This window comes from Garra rufa, chromosome 17 (genome assembly GCF_049309525.1).
Source record: "Garra rufa chromosome 17, GarRuf1.0, whole genome shotgun sequence".
In the NCBI taxonomy this organism is placed as follows: Eukaryota; Metazoa; Chordata; class Actinopteri; order Cypriniformes; family Cyprinidae; genus Garra; species Garra rufa.
Genome location: NC_133377.1, coordinates 29656276 through 29674850, shown reverse-complemented (window position 1 = coordinate 29674850; position 18575 = coordinate 29656276). Strand labels below are relative to the sequence as shown.

Genomic DNA, 18575 nt, shown 5'->3' with positions numbered 1-18575 from the left:
GATTGTGTTAATTTTAGTTCTTAATATTTCAGTGTGCATGGATTATGATGTGAATGTGTACATGCATGTGCTTAAGCACAGGTACATGTGACAGAATAGGTTTGTGCTGTAGCCTTACTCTGCTGTTTGTTAGACGTAGGTTCATGTGGAGCTTCTCAGATATCTCTCCCTGCCCAGATTCACTCTGATACCCCAGGTAACTGCTGCCATGACAACAACATCAGCACCTGTAGTGTGCATGTGTGCTGTATAAATACATTTTATTTGATCATGCTTTTTCCGTTTTTTTTTTTGTATGCTTTCACTGTGATGTGGCCACTGTGTAATCCATGCATGTGTGTCTTGTGTCTGTGTTCAAATAAACTTTGTGTAATCGTGTATTTCATAATGAGTCATGCTCATTTTGTATTAAATGATTACATTTTACAAAATTATATAAAATATTAATTATGTAATGTCTTAAAGGTTGTATCAGCGATTTCTAGCCTAAAACATAAAGTGTCAATTTCAGCTGACCTTTCTTCACGATCCGCTCACTGCCTGCCCCATAAATTGTCTGTGAAAAAAACGCGTCTCTCTGGTCAGCCTAGGGTCCGAGATATGCCAAAAAAACAATCGGCACTACCAACCTTTCCACAGATAAACAAACAGTGTCAAGGGTCAGCGTCAGGGGTTTGGTGTTGTGGACTTTCGCTCCGCCTCCCTCACATCCCTGCACCAGTAGGAAAGTCCACAACACCAAACCCCTGACGGTGACTGGTTGGAACACAGTTTGTTTATCTGTGCAATAGTTGATAGCGCCGATTGTTTTTTTGGCATATCTCGGACCCTAGGCTGACCAGAGAGACGCGTTTTTTTCACAGACAATTTAAGGGGCAGGCAGCGAGCGGATCGTGAAGAAAGCTCAGCTGAAATTGACACTTTATGTTTTAGGCTAGAAATCGCTGATACAACCTTTAAAGTTTAGGGTCAGTAAGATCTATTCTCTAACTTTTTTGTCTTATTAGTCATCTTTATAGTTCAAGTGAGATCTGGCTGTTTTTAAGGTCATGATTTGTTTAACTTATGGTTAATCTGTGTCTGTGATTTACTGCATGCTTTGTGATTGTCTCAAAGTCTTTGTGCTTTTTACATAGCTTACTGTACACTACCAGTCAAAAGTTTTTGAACAGTAAGATTTTTAATGTTTTTAAAGATGCCTTTTCTGCTGACCAAGCCTGCATTTATTTGATTCAATGTACAGCAAAAGCAGTAACATTTTGAAATATTTTTGCTATTTAAAATAACTGTTTTCTATTTGAATATATTTTAAAATGTAATTTATTCCTGTTATTTCAAAGCTGAATTCTGATTTGCTGCTCAAAAAAAAATTTATTATTAGTAGTATTATAATTATTATGTTCAAAACAGCTGCGTAGAATTTTCAGGTTTCTTTGATGAATAGAAAGTTCAGAAGAACAGCATTTGTCTGAAATAAAAATCTTTTATAGTATCTTAGAATGATTTCTGAAGGATCATGTGACAGGAGTAATGATGCTAAAAATTCAACTTTGAAATCACAGGAATGAATGTGACCATGGACCACAAAACTGTAGCAATAGCCAAAAATACATTGTATGGGTTAAAATGATAGATTTTTCTTTTATGGCAAAAATCATTAGGATATTAAGTAAAGATCATAAATTTCCTACTGTAAATTTTTGATTACTAATATGCATTGCTTAGAACTTCATTTGCACAACTTGGTGACTTTCTCAATAATTTGATTTGATTTGATTTTTTTTTTTTCAGATCAGATTTCAGATTTTCAAATAGTTGCATCACAGCCAAATATTGTCCTATCCTAACATTCAGCTTTCAGATGATGTATAAATCTCAGTTTCGAAAAATCGACACTTACGACTGGTTTTGTGGTCCAGGGTCACAAATTACATCTTTAAAACATATTCAAATAGAAAGCAGTTCTTTTAAATAGTAAAAATATTTGACAATATTACTGCTTTTGCTGTATTTTGGATCAAATAAATGCAGGCTTGGTGAGCAGAAAAGACTTCTTTTAAAAAAAAAAAAACATTGAAAACCTTACTGTTCAAAAACTTTTGACTGGTAGTGTATGTTTTGCTGAAACTGTTCTATTGCTGTCTAAGACTAACTTTTGTGACACTTCTTTTAATATCTACCTTACAGGCCACACCTCCAGTACGGTTAGCTCCTCCCCCAGCACTGAGAGTTTGTCTGGTGGGCGGGACCATGCGATGTCTTCCCCTCCTCTCCCGGTGTCCAGGGGCCTAGACTCCAGCTCATCGTCTCCTCCCCCATCTGCCACAAAGAAAGACTCCTTCTTTAATATTAGCCGCTCACGGTCTCACAGTAAAACTATAAACAAGAAGGATGCGGTAAGCTGCATCTTTACTCTACTGTTTTCTAACCATTTGCATTCCCAGATTTAAATTTGTAAATAGCAGGTGAATTACTAGGCTATTCTGTTCTCCTGTTTTTGTTGTATTTAATAGGTGTATATGTATGCTAATTTATGTATATGTATTTTTACACACAGGACGAGCTGGAAGCACAGGTGTCGTTTTTACAGGGTCAGATTAATGACCTAGAGGCCATGAGTAAATATTGTGCCAAGATGATGAACATGCACATAGGTACGTCAATGAGCCAGTCACTCGTCTCTGAACTAAACAAATGCTGGTGACGGAATCGTAATGATTGTGCTTTGATTGATGGACAGGCAAAATTCAAGATGTGATACTGCAGGAGCATCTGGAGAAGGAAGATGAGGTTTTGGTGTCACTTGCTGGACTAAAACAGGTATGAATCAGGTCTCTGCTTTGCTAAAATATGTTTTATAACATATGGCCCATTCTACAGAAGGACTCTTTTTTTCATAAAGTTTCAAAATGTACATAGAAAATGTAAAATAAATATTTTTTTGAACTTTTAAAGATATCTTTAAAAGCAACAATGAAAAAAAAAAAATAGAAATATATATTTCAATATCATTAAGTTGAAATTTAAAGTTTAGGGTTCACCACCTCTCAATTGCAAGTGCTCACTAAATGAAGATTTTATATGTATTAAGCTAACTGATATTTTAAATATTATTGTTGGTTTCAGTAGATAATAAAAGGATCTTAGTAATCATCTAAGATTTGAATAAATGCTTTTTAAATGTGTTTTTTGGTTGTGGGACAGCAGTTTGCACCAATTCTGTAGAATGGCCCATATACATTTGTATTATGTTCATTTATTTGTTAATTAGTAATTCAGGGTAATACAAAATGTATTAGACATCTGTTAGATTATGGATCTAATTTTGTCCATATTGTCTCAGATTAAAGACATCCTGAAGGGGGCTCTCCGATTCAACCAGAGCCTGCTGGAGTCAGAGGACAATGAGGAGATCACCATAGCAGACGATCATTACTGCTCTAGCCAGTATAGCACGCTAAAGGACCAGAGTGATCCAGAGCATTTGTCTGAAGACACAGCTGGCTCTACTATTATACAACAAAATACTCCACAGCCCAGCGACCACCTGGAAGGAGAAATGGAAGCTGAAAAAGAAGAGGAGGAGCAGGAGCAAGAGGAAGAGGAGAAAGTTTTGACCACTGAGAATATCGCCACAGTACCAGAGCCACAGGTTAGAGAGGATTACACAAAACTTTCTTCATGTGAGCAAGTGCATGCACATTCTATAAATTCATTTATAGATTTAAAGGGATAGTTCACCCAAAAATGAAAATTCTGTCATTAATTACTCACCCTTGTGTTTTTCCAAACCCAAAAGACCTTTGTTCATCTTCGGAAGACACTGTTTTATTATTTTCGTCATGATACTCTTCTGAATGCACGTCGAAGACTGACATGGAATAGAAGATGAATAAAGGCATTACGGTTGAACCACTGATGTCACATATGCTATTTTAACAATGTCTTTACTATCTTTCTGGCCCTTGAATATGGTAGTTGCATTGCTGCCTATGCAGGGTCAGAAAGCTCTCGGATTTTATCAAAAATTTCTTCATTTGTGTTACAAAGATGAACAAAGGTCTTACAGGTTTGGAAGGGTGAGTAATTAATGACAGGATTTTTGTTTTTGGGTGAACTATCCCTTTAACTTCAGTACACCAGGATTAAACTTTTCTGTTTTTTACATATATTTTGCAGAAAGTTAAATGAATGTTTTCATGACTGTACAAGATGCATTCTGATTTTCGTTAAAATAAGTACATGCATTACAGTAAAAAAAAAATATATAAACTATTTTTAATCAAATAAATCAAAAGGTAGTATGCAACAAATGATGCAAAAAATACTTTTTATTTAATCTATTACAGAATGAGATGTAGGCTAAATTCCTTAATTGTTATACAATAATAATGTATAATATTAATGAATTAATATATTAATGTCTTAATTTGCTTTATGCAAACTGTGATTTATATCAGGTTAGATTTTGGGCTGTTAATTAATGATAAATAATTTTGTTTTAGTATTATAAATATACAATTATAGTATTTATGAATATTTTAAATTAGCTTTTACATTTTCATTTCTCATTTTCATTTCTTTTTTTTTTTTTGCTTTACTTTTAATTCAGTTTCAGACATTTTAGTACTTCAGCTTAGGGTGTGTTCACACTTATAGTTTGGTTTCTTTTATTTATTTATTTTTATTATCATTTTTTATTTCATTTTATTTTTATTTTGCTTTACTTTTAATTCAGTTTGAGACATTTTAGTACTTCAACTTAGGGTGTGTTCACACTTGTAGTTTGGTTAGTTTGGTTCATTTGGTCCGGACCAAAAAGGAAAATGATCCATTTGGTCCTGGTCCACTTAGCGTTCACACTGGCTTTTTTGACAGCGAACCTAAAGATATCGAACCTAAATGCATAGTGATATGTTCACAACCTGATTAGTCGGTTTGAATTACGTATATTTCGTGACGGAACTCAACAAACACTCCAAACAAAATGAAAAGGTGCATTCAACTTACATTTCATTCAAACCACTCCAGAGTTCGTTTTTAGCGGTCTCAGTCCGCTTGTTTGGTGTGCACAAGGTTCGGATGGCAGCGTTCACACTTACTCAAATAAACCGCACTAACAGAGCAATCACACCAGAATTAGTTTTTAATTGAACCAAACATGACAAGTGTGAACACACTCTTAAACTGTTTTCATTTCAGTAATTTGCCAAGGCAGCATTTCTAATTTTCAGAATTTAGGTTTTTCATCTATTTTTTTGTTTTATTTCTCTTGTTTATTTTAATAGTTATTAAAAGTTGTATTTAATATTAGCACTGGTTTGAATTACACAATATGCTGATAAATTGATTGTATATATCGAAATTTGCCAGATAAAGCCCCCAGAAGGTAAATACACCAATTTCATACACTTTTTTTTTATTTTTTTATGTTAGGCCACTGAAGGGAGAAACTGGGATGACTACATTTTGGTCTTGCAGGACGACGAGCCATCTGAGAATGAGGAGCAAAGCGTAACCACCACGGCTCCACTCTTTAAGCACGTACGAGGCCTAAACAAGGTGGATTTTCAAGACCCTCTGATGGGGACCACATCTGGGTCCTCCAGTCCGGATGACGGCAGCACTCACAGCAAGGACTCTGATTTCACTATTGTTAATCCTACTGACCTTTGAACCTGGATTCCCACTAAATACAAGTGGACCCATCTTCAACACTTAAGAAACTCTGCTGGACATTTGCACATATGAACTCAGGCTGATTGCCTCATGTGCCCCTGTAACCCAATCTCTAAACCACACATCTTGTTTCTTAAATCCTGGACCTCTGGCTGTGTATTTAAATACGTCCTAATTCAAAAATGTATTTTTTCTTTGTGCCCCAAATATAAGCCCCTATACTATGGATCCTATACCATGTATACCATGCTCCGTTACCTAAATGTACTATCCAAAGCCATAAAAAGTCTCAAATGAGATTCTCCATTCTGTAATTTTCTTTGAAAAAGCCCTTACGGCTAAAAGTTTTCAGACATCACCTTGACGTTTATGTGGAAAACCTGTATTTGTTTTCTCCTAAATCAATATCCCGTGAATTTAACACACTCTCTGCCTCAGATAAAAGCTATATTTGCTACAGTTCTCCCTCTATCCCTGTCTTTGTCCTTTTTTTTTTGGAGTAGTAAATGTTGTGATGAAGGCGGGACTTTGACAGATGCTCAATCTAGTAGTAGAGAGCTTTATTATCAAGTATCGCTCTTATTCACTTACTCATCCTTACTGATTTTCCATGAACCAGTGCCTGAACAGTTGTCCATTATTGTCTGTATTTTCTTTTCTTTTTTTAAGATTTGCGATTTTAGTCCATAGACCACAACATAGTCATTTGTTAAATTATGGATTTGTTTCTTCTTTCATATTTGTCATTATTTTTAAGCCAATGATATGTGAAACTTTTACGTTCTAGTATTTCTCTGGTGTCAGTAGTTTCATTTAGTCTTGGTTCCCGTAGTAACTGTGTATTGTTTTGCACATGACACGAGGGATGTTTCTAATACTGATATCCTATTAACTCTGGATGAATAAAAAGCATTACTCTTGTCTAATCCAAAACTTTGTGCACGGTATGTTTTCCTTTTTATTTTTAGCCAATAATTTCCCTTCTTTTCTGTGGTGATAATTGTCTTTATTCTACCTTAGAGTCAACCAGTTTACAGTAAGTTAAATGGGTTTTGAGGCCTAAAATTCAGTCTAAATAGGCAACTCTTAATTTTCAAACGTGACATCTAGCGGTCAGTTATTGCTATTGGCTCCTCATCAATAATAAATTAACTAGCGTTTGTCAAACTGGACCTCAAATTCAGACATTACATTTTCTAATTCTTGTAAATCGGATTTATTTTGCATTTAAAATGCTGAACAATATTTTGATGGCCCATAAAGTTCACAGTATGTTTTCAAGGTCCTCAAGTAGTACATTGCCAAACGTTCGTTTGGTAACTTTTAGACCAATTATCAGTCATATTATTTGAGAAATAATTAAAGTGTGTAATGTTTGAGCTCTGACCAATTCACGATAAAAAATAATGTTATTCACAATATAAAACTTAAAAATCGCCTTATTTGGTGTTTATTTTCCAATTAGGACTGAGAATGGGTGTGGCGCTTTAATGCAACTCCAGCCAGAGGCACAGACCCAAGGAGCCACTCACTTCATTAACTTGCCATTTTAATTGTTTTAGATATGGTAAGTAACAAAAGTAGTACTAGCATTTGATCGTTTAATCTCTGAGACACAATCTATAAAGTTCGCTGTCATTATTATCAAGTTCATTTCTGGAAAAAATTCGCGCGGTAAACTCGCCATCAGATGAAATCAGACCGTCAACCATTAGATTATATACATCTGTCAGGAGAGCACAAATGTTGGTCCAATTAACTAATTTTAGCCCAGATTGCTTAATGAAGAAACATGAAAAGATCTTGTTGACGATCGACCCGGTTTCGGCCGCGTGTGTGTCGAGCACTTTGAAACTTCTTCGTTTAGCGTTTAGCATCTTTGGGGTGTTTTTTTAGGGAATAGTTAACAAAACGTGTAGCCTAACTTCAAATCTAAAATGTATCAGGGCGTTCAGTTACCCCTGTGCCTCATATGTGGCTTATATTCACAGGTAATCGTATTTTAAATCTCAAAGACGTATGGCTAACGTTACTGGTTGTTGTTGTTGTTGGGGATTTTTTTGAGGGCTTCACGTTGTATTTGATACGTGTTCGTTGTCTTGTTAATAATGTTTGTTAATATAATGCCGAAAATGGTGTCAAATACATACAGGATATCCAGAAGCACCGTCAGGGCTTTCCATCTTCTCTGAAGTTGTCTAACGGTTATATTTTACCTGAGGGCAAGATGACGCCCAACACACTGTTCGTCGGCGGGATTGACATGAAGGTAATGACGCTGTTTTTGTGATCTCGTTCAAACTGGTACAATTCTAAACTCTGTCTAAAATGCCATACTTACTCTTCAAAGTACCCTTTTCATCAGGTGGACGAGAACGAGATCAGAGAGTTCTTTGCCAAGTACGGGTCTGTGAAAGAAGTGAAAATCATCACTTATCGAGGAGGAATATGCAAAGGGTGAGTGAGAGTAAAAAGAAAATCAGCCTTTGCTGGTCTTAGTTGGTTTAAGCTGGATGTAGGTAGCATAACCAGATTAAAAAAAGTGCTCAAAATCTCTCTAAAACCAGCCTGGTCAATCAACTTGTAAGGCTTGGATACCAGCAAAGTTGTTTTCTAATGGGTCATATACAGTAGTCAACATTTGAAGTGGATCAAAACCTGTCCTAAAACCGAAACAACACCTATTCTTGTCTTAGGACAACTTTAATTAACCTCTATGAGGATATGCGGTTAATACTCAGGTATTTGGTAATACTCAGACGTAAACACATTGGATTGCATAGTTATTGTACATTGTTCTGTTAATTTATGCTGTCTAAACCATGAAAAAATGTGTGGAAGCTGCTAATTCATATAGAGAATAGTTAAGACTTAGTAAGCAGGAAAGGGTGCAATATTTTGACTAAAGTTAATAGGTGGTATAGCTGCGTACGAGCTGTGTTTAAGATATTAGCCTAATATTTCAGCTACCTAACCAAAAAAAATGAACAAACAGAAATGTTGTCAAGATTCTTGCCCTGGAAATCCTTGTTCAGTTTGGCCAACCACAAATGCCTTTTGTTCCTCAGACAGTTTTTTTTTTTTTGCACTCTTCTCCTTGATTTGTCTTAACTTTTATCAGTCTGTAGTACTCCTTAATGTTTTTCTCAGTCTGACCGATTAATATAGCCCAAAGCATGATGATAATTGACCATTTTCAGCAGCAATGATCAGCGAAATATGCAAATTGTTTATTTCAATGGCTTTGTTTACATTTAGTGCTGCCAATATGGCTCTCTATAGCATAACTCTTTATTTTCTAAACCAGTTTAGGTTGGATTGAATTTTACCAGACTATCATAATTGTGCATTGCATCAAGCCTCGCAAAATGTTTCTTTTGTCATTTACTTTCATGACATTCAAAGAGTCATTTTGGAACAACATGAACAGGAGTAAATTATGACAATTGTCATTAGTGGTGCAAACTATCCTTTTAAAGAGTATTTCTTGAAAACTGCCCTCAAATGTTTTTTAGCTGTCACATCTTCTTTCACACAGGTATGGTTTCGTTTATTTCAGCGAGGACGTTGATATCCAGACTATCGTTGATGTAAGGAGGTCACATTTACTTGCCTGCGTGACTTTTTCTCTCTATTCTGTCTGGATAGCGATGTTATGAGAGTATCTTGACATCTTGTACATTTCAATTCTTCTACAGCAGCCGATCAGTTTTAAAGGGAAAAAACTCAAACTGGGACCTGCCATCATGAAAGAGAGAAATTCTCGTGAGTCCCTGCACATTGCTGTCTCTTTGGTCTGTTTTGTACAATAGTCATGGAATTGGTATATTGAATGAAGGTTTTGTTTTTTTGTTTTTTAAATTGGAGACATTTGTACTTGTAAATTGTTATCTTGATAGTTCCTGATAATTTTCCTCACCCCCATGTCATCCAAGATGTTCATGTCTGTTCTTTCTTCAGTCGAAAAGAAATTAAGGTTTTTGAGGAAAACATTCCAAGATTTTTGACCATATAGTGGACTTGAATGGGGATCAACTGGTTGAAGGTCCAAATTGCAGTTTCAGTGCAGCTTCAAAGGGCTCTACACAGTCCCAGCCAAGGAATGAAGGTCTTATCTAGAAAACGATTGGTCATTGATTTACTTTTTAACCACAAATGCTCATCTTGCACTAGCTTGACTTCAAACATTTCATAATCACATTGGAAAGGTCACATGTGATGTAGACGGAAGTACTGACCCAGTGTTTACAAGAAAGTCAAATGCCGTTTACATAAAAACAAGGCAATTTTGAAGTTGGAGGAGAAAATGAGATTGAGTCTTTTGTCATAACCTACATTTTTGAAGTACACAGATGAAGAACTTAATGCATATGGCCTTTATTATTATTTTTTTTTTTAGAATATGATGTTTAGAATATACTTTTTGCTAGTTAAGCTGAGATTGTGTAGAGCCCTTTGAAGCTGCTTTGAAACTGCAGTTTGGACCTTCAAGCCGTTGGTTCCCATTGAAGTCCACTATATGGAGAAAAATCCTGGAATGCTTCCCTTAAAAACCTTCATTTCCTCTCGACTGAACCAAAGAAAGACATGAACATCTTTGATGACATGGGGGTGATTAAATTATCAGGACATTTTTATTCCGGAAATGAACCAATCCTTTAAAAAGTTTTGAAATAATCTTCCCAGGTTCAGGTTCAATGTCGTCTCCAATGATTGGTCCATCACAGTGGATAAGCCCCACTCCATATATGTACTGCAGCTGCTGTCCCCCAGGCTTGGCCCCACCCTCACCTGTCTTCAATGGAGGGAATCAGTACATGCAGGTAACTACACAATGTTCATACGAACCATGACAGCCTGCATATTAACATCATGTGCAGGAGTTAGACATCCAATAAAACTAAGATTGTAGAATAAAACTGTTTTCAACTGCTTTTCCTGTATGTCTGTCTTTATAGCCTTATTCGCCTTACTCCAGTCCTCCAGGATTTATTGTCCCACAGGTGCCCATGAACTATGCACAGACCACGTATGCCTACCAGGTACACAGTCTCCTGGCCTCTCATTGCTTTCATCTCTCAGATACGCACACGTTTTGATATCTTGTGCTTTCTGGATGTTTTACTTAAAAGAAAAACTGTCAGAGCAAACTGACTGGTGGGGTTATTTAAATTAATTACATTTTGTTTTTTGTGTGCATGTATTAGTATCCCCTGCCACAGTGGTGTGGAGAACAGAGGACGAGGCTTGTCAATCAGGTCAGCTCCTCTCTCCTTTTTCTCAATTAGGTAATGAGGGATTGAGCATTAGAGGTTGAACTAGATTGTTGAAGTTACATCTCAAAATGAATCTAAAAAAAACGGGTTTCATTTAAATGTTTGGAGCCAGTAAGACTTTGGAAATGCATTCAAACTAAATTGACAGCAAATGATTTGTTACAACAGATTTCACCATTTGTGACCCTGGACCACAAAACCATTCATAAGGGTGGATTTTAAGCTAAATAAGCTTTCCATTGATGTATGGTTTGTTAGGATTTGGCTGAGATACATATTTGAAAATCTGGAATCTGAGGGTGCAACAAAATCAAAATGTTAAGAAAATCACCTTTAAAGTTGTTCAAATGAAGTTCTTAGCAATGCATATTACTAATAAAAAAATCGATTTTGATATATCTACGGTAGGAAGTTTACAAAGTATCTTCATTGAACATGATCTTTACTTAATATCCTAAAGATTTTGTGGCATAAAAGAAAATCAATAATTTTGACCCATACAATGTATTGTTTGCTATTGCTACAAATATACCTGTGCTACTTAGGACTGGTTTGTGGTCCAGGGTCACATTTATCAAGGAATCATGGTTTTCACACACATTAAGTTAATACTGATAGTAGTGTATGCTGCTTAAGCAGCAAATCTGCATATTAGAATGATTTTTGAAGGATTATGTGATGCTGAAGACTGGAATAATGACTGCTGAAAATTCATCTTTGCCATCACAAGAATTTTATATTCAAATAAGTTATTTTAAACCACAATTATATAGCACAATAGAACTGTTTTAAATGCATTTATTAACAAAAAATGCAGCCCTGTTAAAATATAAGACTTATTTTAAAACACTGAGTAATCTTACTATCTTTTTATTCTTGGAGGTGTTCCAATATTTGTTGTAGTTCATATTGTAATGTAATTGCTTACAGTATAATCTGAACAATAATGTTAAGCACTTGAGTTAGCCCAGTGTTCTTGCCCTGCCCATTAAATTAAATTGAGAAGAGTGTGCGTAAGCTAGTCCAAGACAGCTGCCTCTAGCATTTTAATAAAGTCAATGCAGTGTAGCAATAAGCACTGGCTCCACTTTAGTCTACGCTAAAGATCCTTAGGTTAAAGGATTGCTAAAATACTCTGCAATTAGGGCCCTTTGATTTTTATAATTTTTTGTTTTCTGTCTGATTTTGCTTATGGTTTATGTGGCAGGAAAAAATGTTTTAATTGTTGTATTATTATTGTCTTTGAGAAGTACATTTTATGGTATTAAAAAATAGTAATATTTCTGTCAATTCCAAATTAAAACAAATGTATTATGGTGAGTTGTAGTTAAAAACCTTTAGAGTTTACTTTGTGCGTGAAATGACAATAGCTTTTCTTAGATGAAATCTTGAGATATTAGTGATTGCTTGGAGCCCTGAGAATGTACAATGAACTAGATCCACTGTCATAGTTTAGGTTTTTATGACTTGATCCATGTCAATCACAATGTGCCACAAGACTGTAACCATACAGTCTTTAATAAGGGAGAAGTTCACTTCCAGAATGAGAATTTCCTTATTTACTCACCCTCATGTCATCCAAGATGTTCTTGTGTCTGTCTGTCTTCAGTCGCAAAGAAATTAAGGCTTTTGAAGAAAATATATATAGTGGACTTCAATGGGGATCCACGGGTTGAAGGTCTAAATTGCAGTTTCGGTGAAGCTTCAACAGGCTCTACATGATCCCAGCTGAGGAATAAGGGTCTTGTCTTGCAAAATGATTTTCTTAAAAAAAATGTAAAACTTTTTGAGATGAGTGTTGGTGGTTAAAAAGTATATAAATTTGTATTTTTCTTATAAAACAGCTGATCGTTTTGCTAGAGAAGACTCTTATTCCTTGGCTGGGATCGTTTAGAGCCCTTTGAAGCTGCATTGAAACTGCAATTTGAACCTTCAACCCGTTGATCCCCGTTAAAGTACACTGTATAGAGAAAAATCCTGGAATGTTTTCCTCAAAAACCTTAATTTCTTTTCAACTGAAGAAAGAGACGAACATCTTGAATGACTTGAGGGTGAGTAAATTGTCAGGAAATGTTCATTAACCAAGTGCTCTGTACCCATATTACATTGATTGTTGTGCTGTTGTAAGCCTTTAGATGGCAGTGCTGCCTTAATATAAAATTTGCAAACACCTCAAGGAAATAAAGTATGCTAAAATTGAAAGGCTCATCAATAAAAGAAGAGTGAATGTCTGATTCTCTTTTAGAACTATGTGGATTGTGGAGTCCAGACTTTGCTAACCCTCCTGTAGCCTTCGCCACTAGCACAGACTGCTTTTCTTGGTAAGTTTTCATGCACCTAAAATAAACGTACAGTTATTCAAGAGTCACTTTTAAGAGTCACTTTCTTCTTCTTAGGGTTGAATCCCATAGAAGCAGAGGAGAACAACTTGATGGAGATCAAGCAGTTAACTTCGTTGTGCTTAGGGTCACCCTGGGTGTGATGTGAAGGTGTATTTTAAGGGAATGACAATTATGATCTTCTGATCATACTGTAACCTAATTCCTCACACATCCACACACTGAAACATTTTGACAAGCTTTGTTTGCTTTCGCTTATTCCACCCATTTATTTGTATTGTCTGTGTTTTTCTTTCTTTGTCATGGCCAACTAACTTTAAAGACACTTTTAAGATCACAAATACATATTTATATTTTATGTTTGCTTATTTTAAAGTTTGACTCACTGTTGGTGATGCACCGTATGCATTTAGGTAACTGTTCTGACCTGTTTAGTGTGTTTTATACCAATGTTCATTTGTTTACTCATTTAGGCTGGCGAGTGTTCACTGTTAAACTAGTTTTATTTTGGGGTTTTCACATTCAGGGCACATTGGTTTGGTTATTGAGCACCAGGGTACAGTGGCTTCCCCCTACTTTTTTACTGTAGATCTGCTTTCATCAGTCATTATCACTGTACTTTCATTACTATTTCATTTAATGCTGTTTTCTTTGTTGGTGCAGTTAAGAGGTGTAAATAAGATCATTGCATTAATTCAAAAATTACAATAAATTTTTTTTACTGAGCCCTGAAAGTCACAGCAGGTCATGGGACGGTTGACTTGTTTTAAATGAAAGCGATGACGGAATATTGATGTCACTGTGAACACAGTCATACTGCATTTTTCTATTTTCCAGCACTTTCTTTTTTGCACCAGTTCATTTTTTTTTTTTTTTTTAATTAAAAAAAAAAATTTGTATTGTTGTACTGAACACGAAGCACTTGTATTTTATCCGTATTGTTGCAACACTGTTCTTAGAGGTTTGTTTCTTGTTGGGGGGGGCTTTGATTTATTAGCTGTAGGAAATTCATCAGATACTTTTAAAAACCAACTCTGACTTGTATTGATATTTTCTCCGTTTTATTTCCTCATTTCCCATAGCTTCATGGGAGTTGTGGTTTATATTGTACCATAGTCTGAGAGCTTCTAATCACTGTACTCCGGGTTTGCCTTGTATATATGTTTTGGATTTTGATGTTGGCATTGTACGGTTTTGCTGTTTTGTTATTAATAAAAGAAAGTTGAATTAACTTATTCTTGTTGCTTTTTATTGTAATAGGCACCAGGTTTACTAAAAACTAAAACATTTCAGAATTAGTTTGTGAGCTCCATTTTTGAGTGTTAATGGAACTCATTTTATTGAGAAATTGTAGTTTGTTGCTGTGAAAGGTGTAGTATGTGATGGTCTTTCATCCCCTGTATTGTCTGGCCTGAAAAACTTAAATTATGTATTGGTCATGGATGATTCACATTAAATATGAATTTAATACCACTTCTCACACCCATGAATATGCTTTAACATACAGTAGATCACTCTACCAGTGTTAACAAGATTTAACATCCACATGTTCACTTAGGAGTTGAGACTCTACGCTTCGACCTAACAACAACTGAACTGTTTCACATGTAGTCATTTTAGCTCCCCTTCTCTTGAAAAACTGAATTAAAAGTAGAAATGTATATTTCTGGATATAGAATAATTCAGTAATTTATGTAGTTGTATTTTATAACACTTAAAGCTTATTGGCCAGCACAGTAATCTGCATGTAAAGTGGAAATATACAATGTATAAAATATCAATTAAAAAAAACTATTGTTTTATCAGTATTACAAAGGAATTCCCAGGACAAAATAATATAAACTTGAATTTATTCATTTTAAAAAGCGCATAAAGTGGACTCGTGGTGGCGCTATATAGCTTTTTGGTTTCCTTTTTTTAGGGTTGTATTTATTACGTTTATTTAAGCCTATGAGTGAGACTTACGGTTTATTATCCGCTATAAGGAAATAACGAGAAGAACAACAATGTGCAGTGGACATGTAAAACTGTTAGCACTACAAAACAGTGTGCTCATAATCAAGATAACACATTAAAATAATATTGTAAGACACCAATTTGCAATATCATCAGCAAAATAACTGAACGCGAGACCGGAAGCCAGACCCAGAACATTTACAAATGGTCACGCCCACTTTTTGGAATAAAAAGGTGCTATTAAAGTGTGAGAATTACCTGCGCTAGTTTACAGATGGGCGTGGCTAACAGCGCTCTTGAATGTTAAAATAATTGCAATGGCCAATCAAATCAAAGTAGGCGGGGTTTACTGTTCACAGAAGCGGAGCGCGAGTGCGTCAGTTTAGTGTTAAAAGAGAGCAAGGTAAGATAAAACTTTGCAAAATTCAAATTATTCAATATTAGTAAACTGTTTTACATATAAATGTTAAATGACTGATTATTTAATAACCAGAAAAATTGAAAACGGCACATTCCCAAAAAGTTTACTAATCAAAATGAAATAGATTTTTATCTATAGATTCATTGTGTAATATTAAACTACTAATCAACAAGCCATTTTTGGTTTTGATGTGTATTATGCTACTATTAGTAAAACGTTTCTTTGTTTTAATGTATGCTTGCTGATATATATATATATTTTTTTACACTCACTGTAGTTTACAGTGTACGATTTTGATGACGCGAGAGACGAAATGAGAGCGATTTACAAACAGGGTATCATTCTCTTTCAATCTCTGAGGAGAGAGAAAAGTGGGGAGGAGGAGGAGGAGGAGGAGGAGACGTTCGCGCTGCACTGAAGGAGTCGCCACGGCGGATCTGCACTGAGCTCATCATCCGCTCACCTGCCTCCAGTTCACACACACAAGCGAAGACACGAGAGTTAAGAAAACTCAAAGAAACCGGAGAGGAGCGAAAGATAATTAAGGGAGAAAGAAACGACAGAGGAGACCTAAATCGAGAGAGACATAATCAAAGAACAACAGCAGGTATGTTCACTCTGTTTAGTTTCTTTCTGTCAGTGTATCTTCATCTAACACTATGTCAACTTACTGATTCTACCAATAAGTCACTGCTTTGTTCTCCTCTGATTCATCTTTTGTTTCTTTTCACCTTCGTCTTTCTTCCCATATTCTCATTATACTTGTAATAAACGCTTTTATTTGCGATTGAATGTGATATAAGTCACTTTAAAGTTCAAGCTCACTTCTAGTTCAAAGACTGAGTGTGTGCAAACAGGGACATAGAGAACAGCATTAATATCAAAGATGAAAAATGTCAAGCTATTAAAAAACATTTTGATTTGTTTGCATGAAACGGTAGTTTTTTTAACACAAAACCTAAAGATATGATTAAAAAAACAACTTTTAATAGGTCATATTGTATATTTGAATTTAATTTTTATGTCTAGTTACAGTGTTAGTCACATTTTTGCACATGAAATAGTCATAATTGATCATATTTTATTAGATTACTGTGGACTTTTTCACTGCTTTTCCTTTAAGACTTAAATGTAGATGTCACTTTTGCATGTGAGAAAATGTGCTAAAACATACAGTAGTTTGCAGCTGTCCCTGCTTACAGTCTGCGCTGTTGCTCAAACTGTTAAAATCAGACTGAAATGATCTAAAATTAAACTTTAGTCACTCTTTCCTAATGTTATGATCATTTGCAGATGCAGAGCCACAGGTGCAAACACAGAAATGAATTTATTAAATTGTGCATGCACAATCTTAATGCAACATACACATTCATCGATGCTTTATACTAAAATATGTGACCCTGGACCACAAAACCAGTCATAAGGGTCAAAAGGTTTTTAAAATTGAGGTTAATTTATAAATAAATAAGCTTCCCATTGATGTACGGTTTGTTAGAATAGGGCAATATTTGGCCGAGATACAACTATTTTAAAATCTGGAATCTAAGGGTGCAAAAATTCAAAATACTGAGAAAATCGCCTTTAAAGTTGCCCAAATGAAGTTCTTTGCAATGCATATTACTAATCAAAATATACGTTTTGATATATTTATGGTAGGACATTTACTAAATATCTTCATGGAACATGATCTTTACTAAATATCCTAATGATTTTTGGCATAAAAGAAAAATCTATAATTTTGACCCATACAATGTATTTTTGGCTATTGCTACAAACATACCCATGGTTTTGTTGTCCAGGGTCACATATGTTTGTATTGTATGTATTAAGAATCTAAATATATGAGAATTCAGCTTCAATCTCGATTATAAGCAAAAAAGTGTTCAGGACAGGCACATATTGTTCATTCGCACATGATGTTATCAAGTGAGATGACTGCCAGAAGAAGATGACCTTCGGTTAGTATTTCTCACACACACACACACACACACACACACACACACACACACACACACACACACACACTCAGTCACAGTGGGGCTCCGAGGGCTGATATGAGTGACAGCCTAAGCAGTCAAACGCTGAGAGAGAGAGGAATATAGCAGGGGTGAGAGATTGGAAGCGAGAGGAATGAAGTAAGAGATGATTACGAACCTGTGAAATGTGAGGGGAATGTGCTATCATCAACTTTCATATTCACCCATGCCAACCTGCTCTTGCGATAGCGACCTACAAACATCTTGCGTACAAACTTTCTTTACATGCGCAAACATATGCGCCCGGGCCGGACAGCTGCATGTCTACAAAGAGCACAATTTTCTGTCACACCCATTCGCAGAAACAATTTCAGATAACAGTTTTTTAAAATTTTGCTGCACTTTCTTACAAAAAACATGGTACAGAGATAATAAAATACCATGGTACCACCATAGTAGGCCTACCATAGTGAGTCTGAGACCACCAGTGAGAATGCTTCATAAATGAATTACAATTTAAAAATTTTATTACTAATTCTACCATTTATGTAATTATTTATTTATTTTTAACATGTATTCTCCCATATATTTAAATTTAGATATACATTTTTACTAAATTAGTTTTCTTTCTTAATTTTTTATTATGAAAATTGCCATTATATATGTATTATATATATACAGTATATAATGTATATAAATATACAGTATATATACAGTGCACAGCATAAATGAGTACAACCCCTCTGAAAAATAACAAATTCAGCAATTACTCTTTACTTAGAAGACACGTTAGGGTTCTTTAAAGGTGTAATATTCCAGTAAGTCTGCTTGAACAGTTACCAAAGAAGAATGCTAAAATTATTCAGGAAAATACAATTTTCTTATCAAAGTGTTAAAATGTTGTGTTGCAAAAATGAGTACACCTCCA

The 18575-nt window shown here is 35.2% G+C and overlaps 3 protein-coding genes across 3 annotated transcripts in view; all 3 read left to right on the top strand.

The window, feature by feature from the left end:
• Positions 1-6240, top strand: part of tbc1d5 (TBC1 domain family, member 5) — a 24389-nt gene extending 18149 nt beyond the window's left edge. The window contains exons 17-23 of the mRNA XM_073821466.1: positions 77-81; positions 134-196; positions 2188-2396; positions 2558-2654; positions 2741-2820; positions 3344-3652; positions 5437-6240. Coding sequence (XP_073677567.1) covers positions 77-81; positions 134-196; positions 2188-2396; positions 2558-2654; positions 2741-2820; positions 3344-3652; positions 5437-5676 — 1003 coding nt within the window. The 3' untranslated portion in view covers positions 5677-6240. The remainder of the gene's footprint in view (positions 1-76; positions 82-133; positions 197-2187; positions 2397-2557; positions 2655-2740; positions 2821-3343; positions 3653-5436) is intronic.
• Positions 6241-7616: 1376 nt separating this feature from the next.
• On the top strand, positions 7617-13245 carry dazl (deleted in azoospermia-like). The gene is made up of 9 exons (XM_073822358.1): positions 7617-7670; positions 7832-7948; positions 8045-8136; positions 9218-9269; positions 9378-9444; positions 10372-10502; positions 10638-10721; positions 10887-10937; positions 13201-13245. The coding sequence occupies exons 1-9, from the start codon at positions 7617-7619 to the stop codon at positions 13243-13245; spliced, it is 693 nt and encodes a 230-aa protein (XP_073678459.1).
• Positions 13246-16147: 2902 nt separating this feature from the next.
• rftn1a (raftlin, lipid raft linker 1a) overlaps positions 16148-18575 on the top strand; it is a 34304-nt gene continuing 31876 nt past the window's right edge. Inside the window, exon 1 of the mRNA XM_073822152.1 lies at positions 16148-16278. The gene's annotated coding sequence lies outside the window, so the exon portion shown is untranslated. The remainder of the gene's footprint in view (positions 16279-18575) is intronic.

Coding starts and splice junctions, on each gene's coding strand:
- dazl (XM_073822358.1), top strand. CDS start 7,617: ATGTATCAGGGCGTTCAGTTACCCCTGTGCCTCATATGTGGCTTATAT. Junction 9,445..10,371: donor CATGAAAGAGAGAAATTCTC/GTGAGTCCCTGC, acceptor TCCCAGGTTCAG/GTTCAATGTCGTCTCCAATG. Junction 10,503..10,637: donor GAGGGAATCAGTACATGCAG/GTAACTACACAA, acceptor CTGTCTTTATAG/CCTTATTCGCCTTACTCCAG.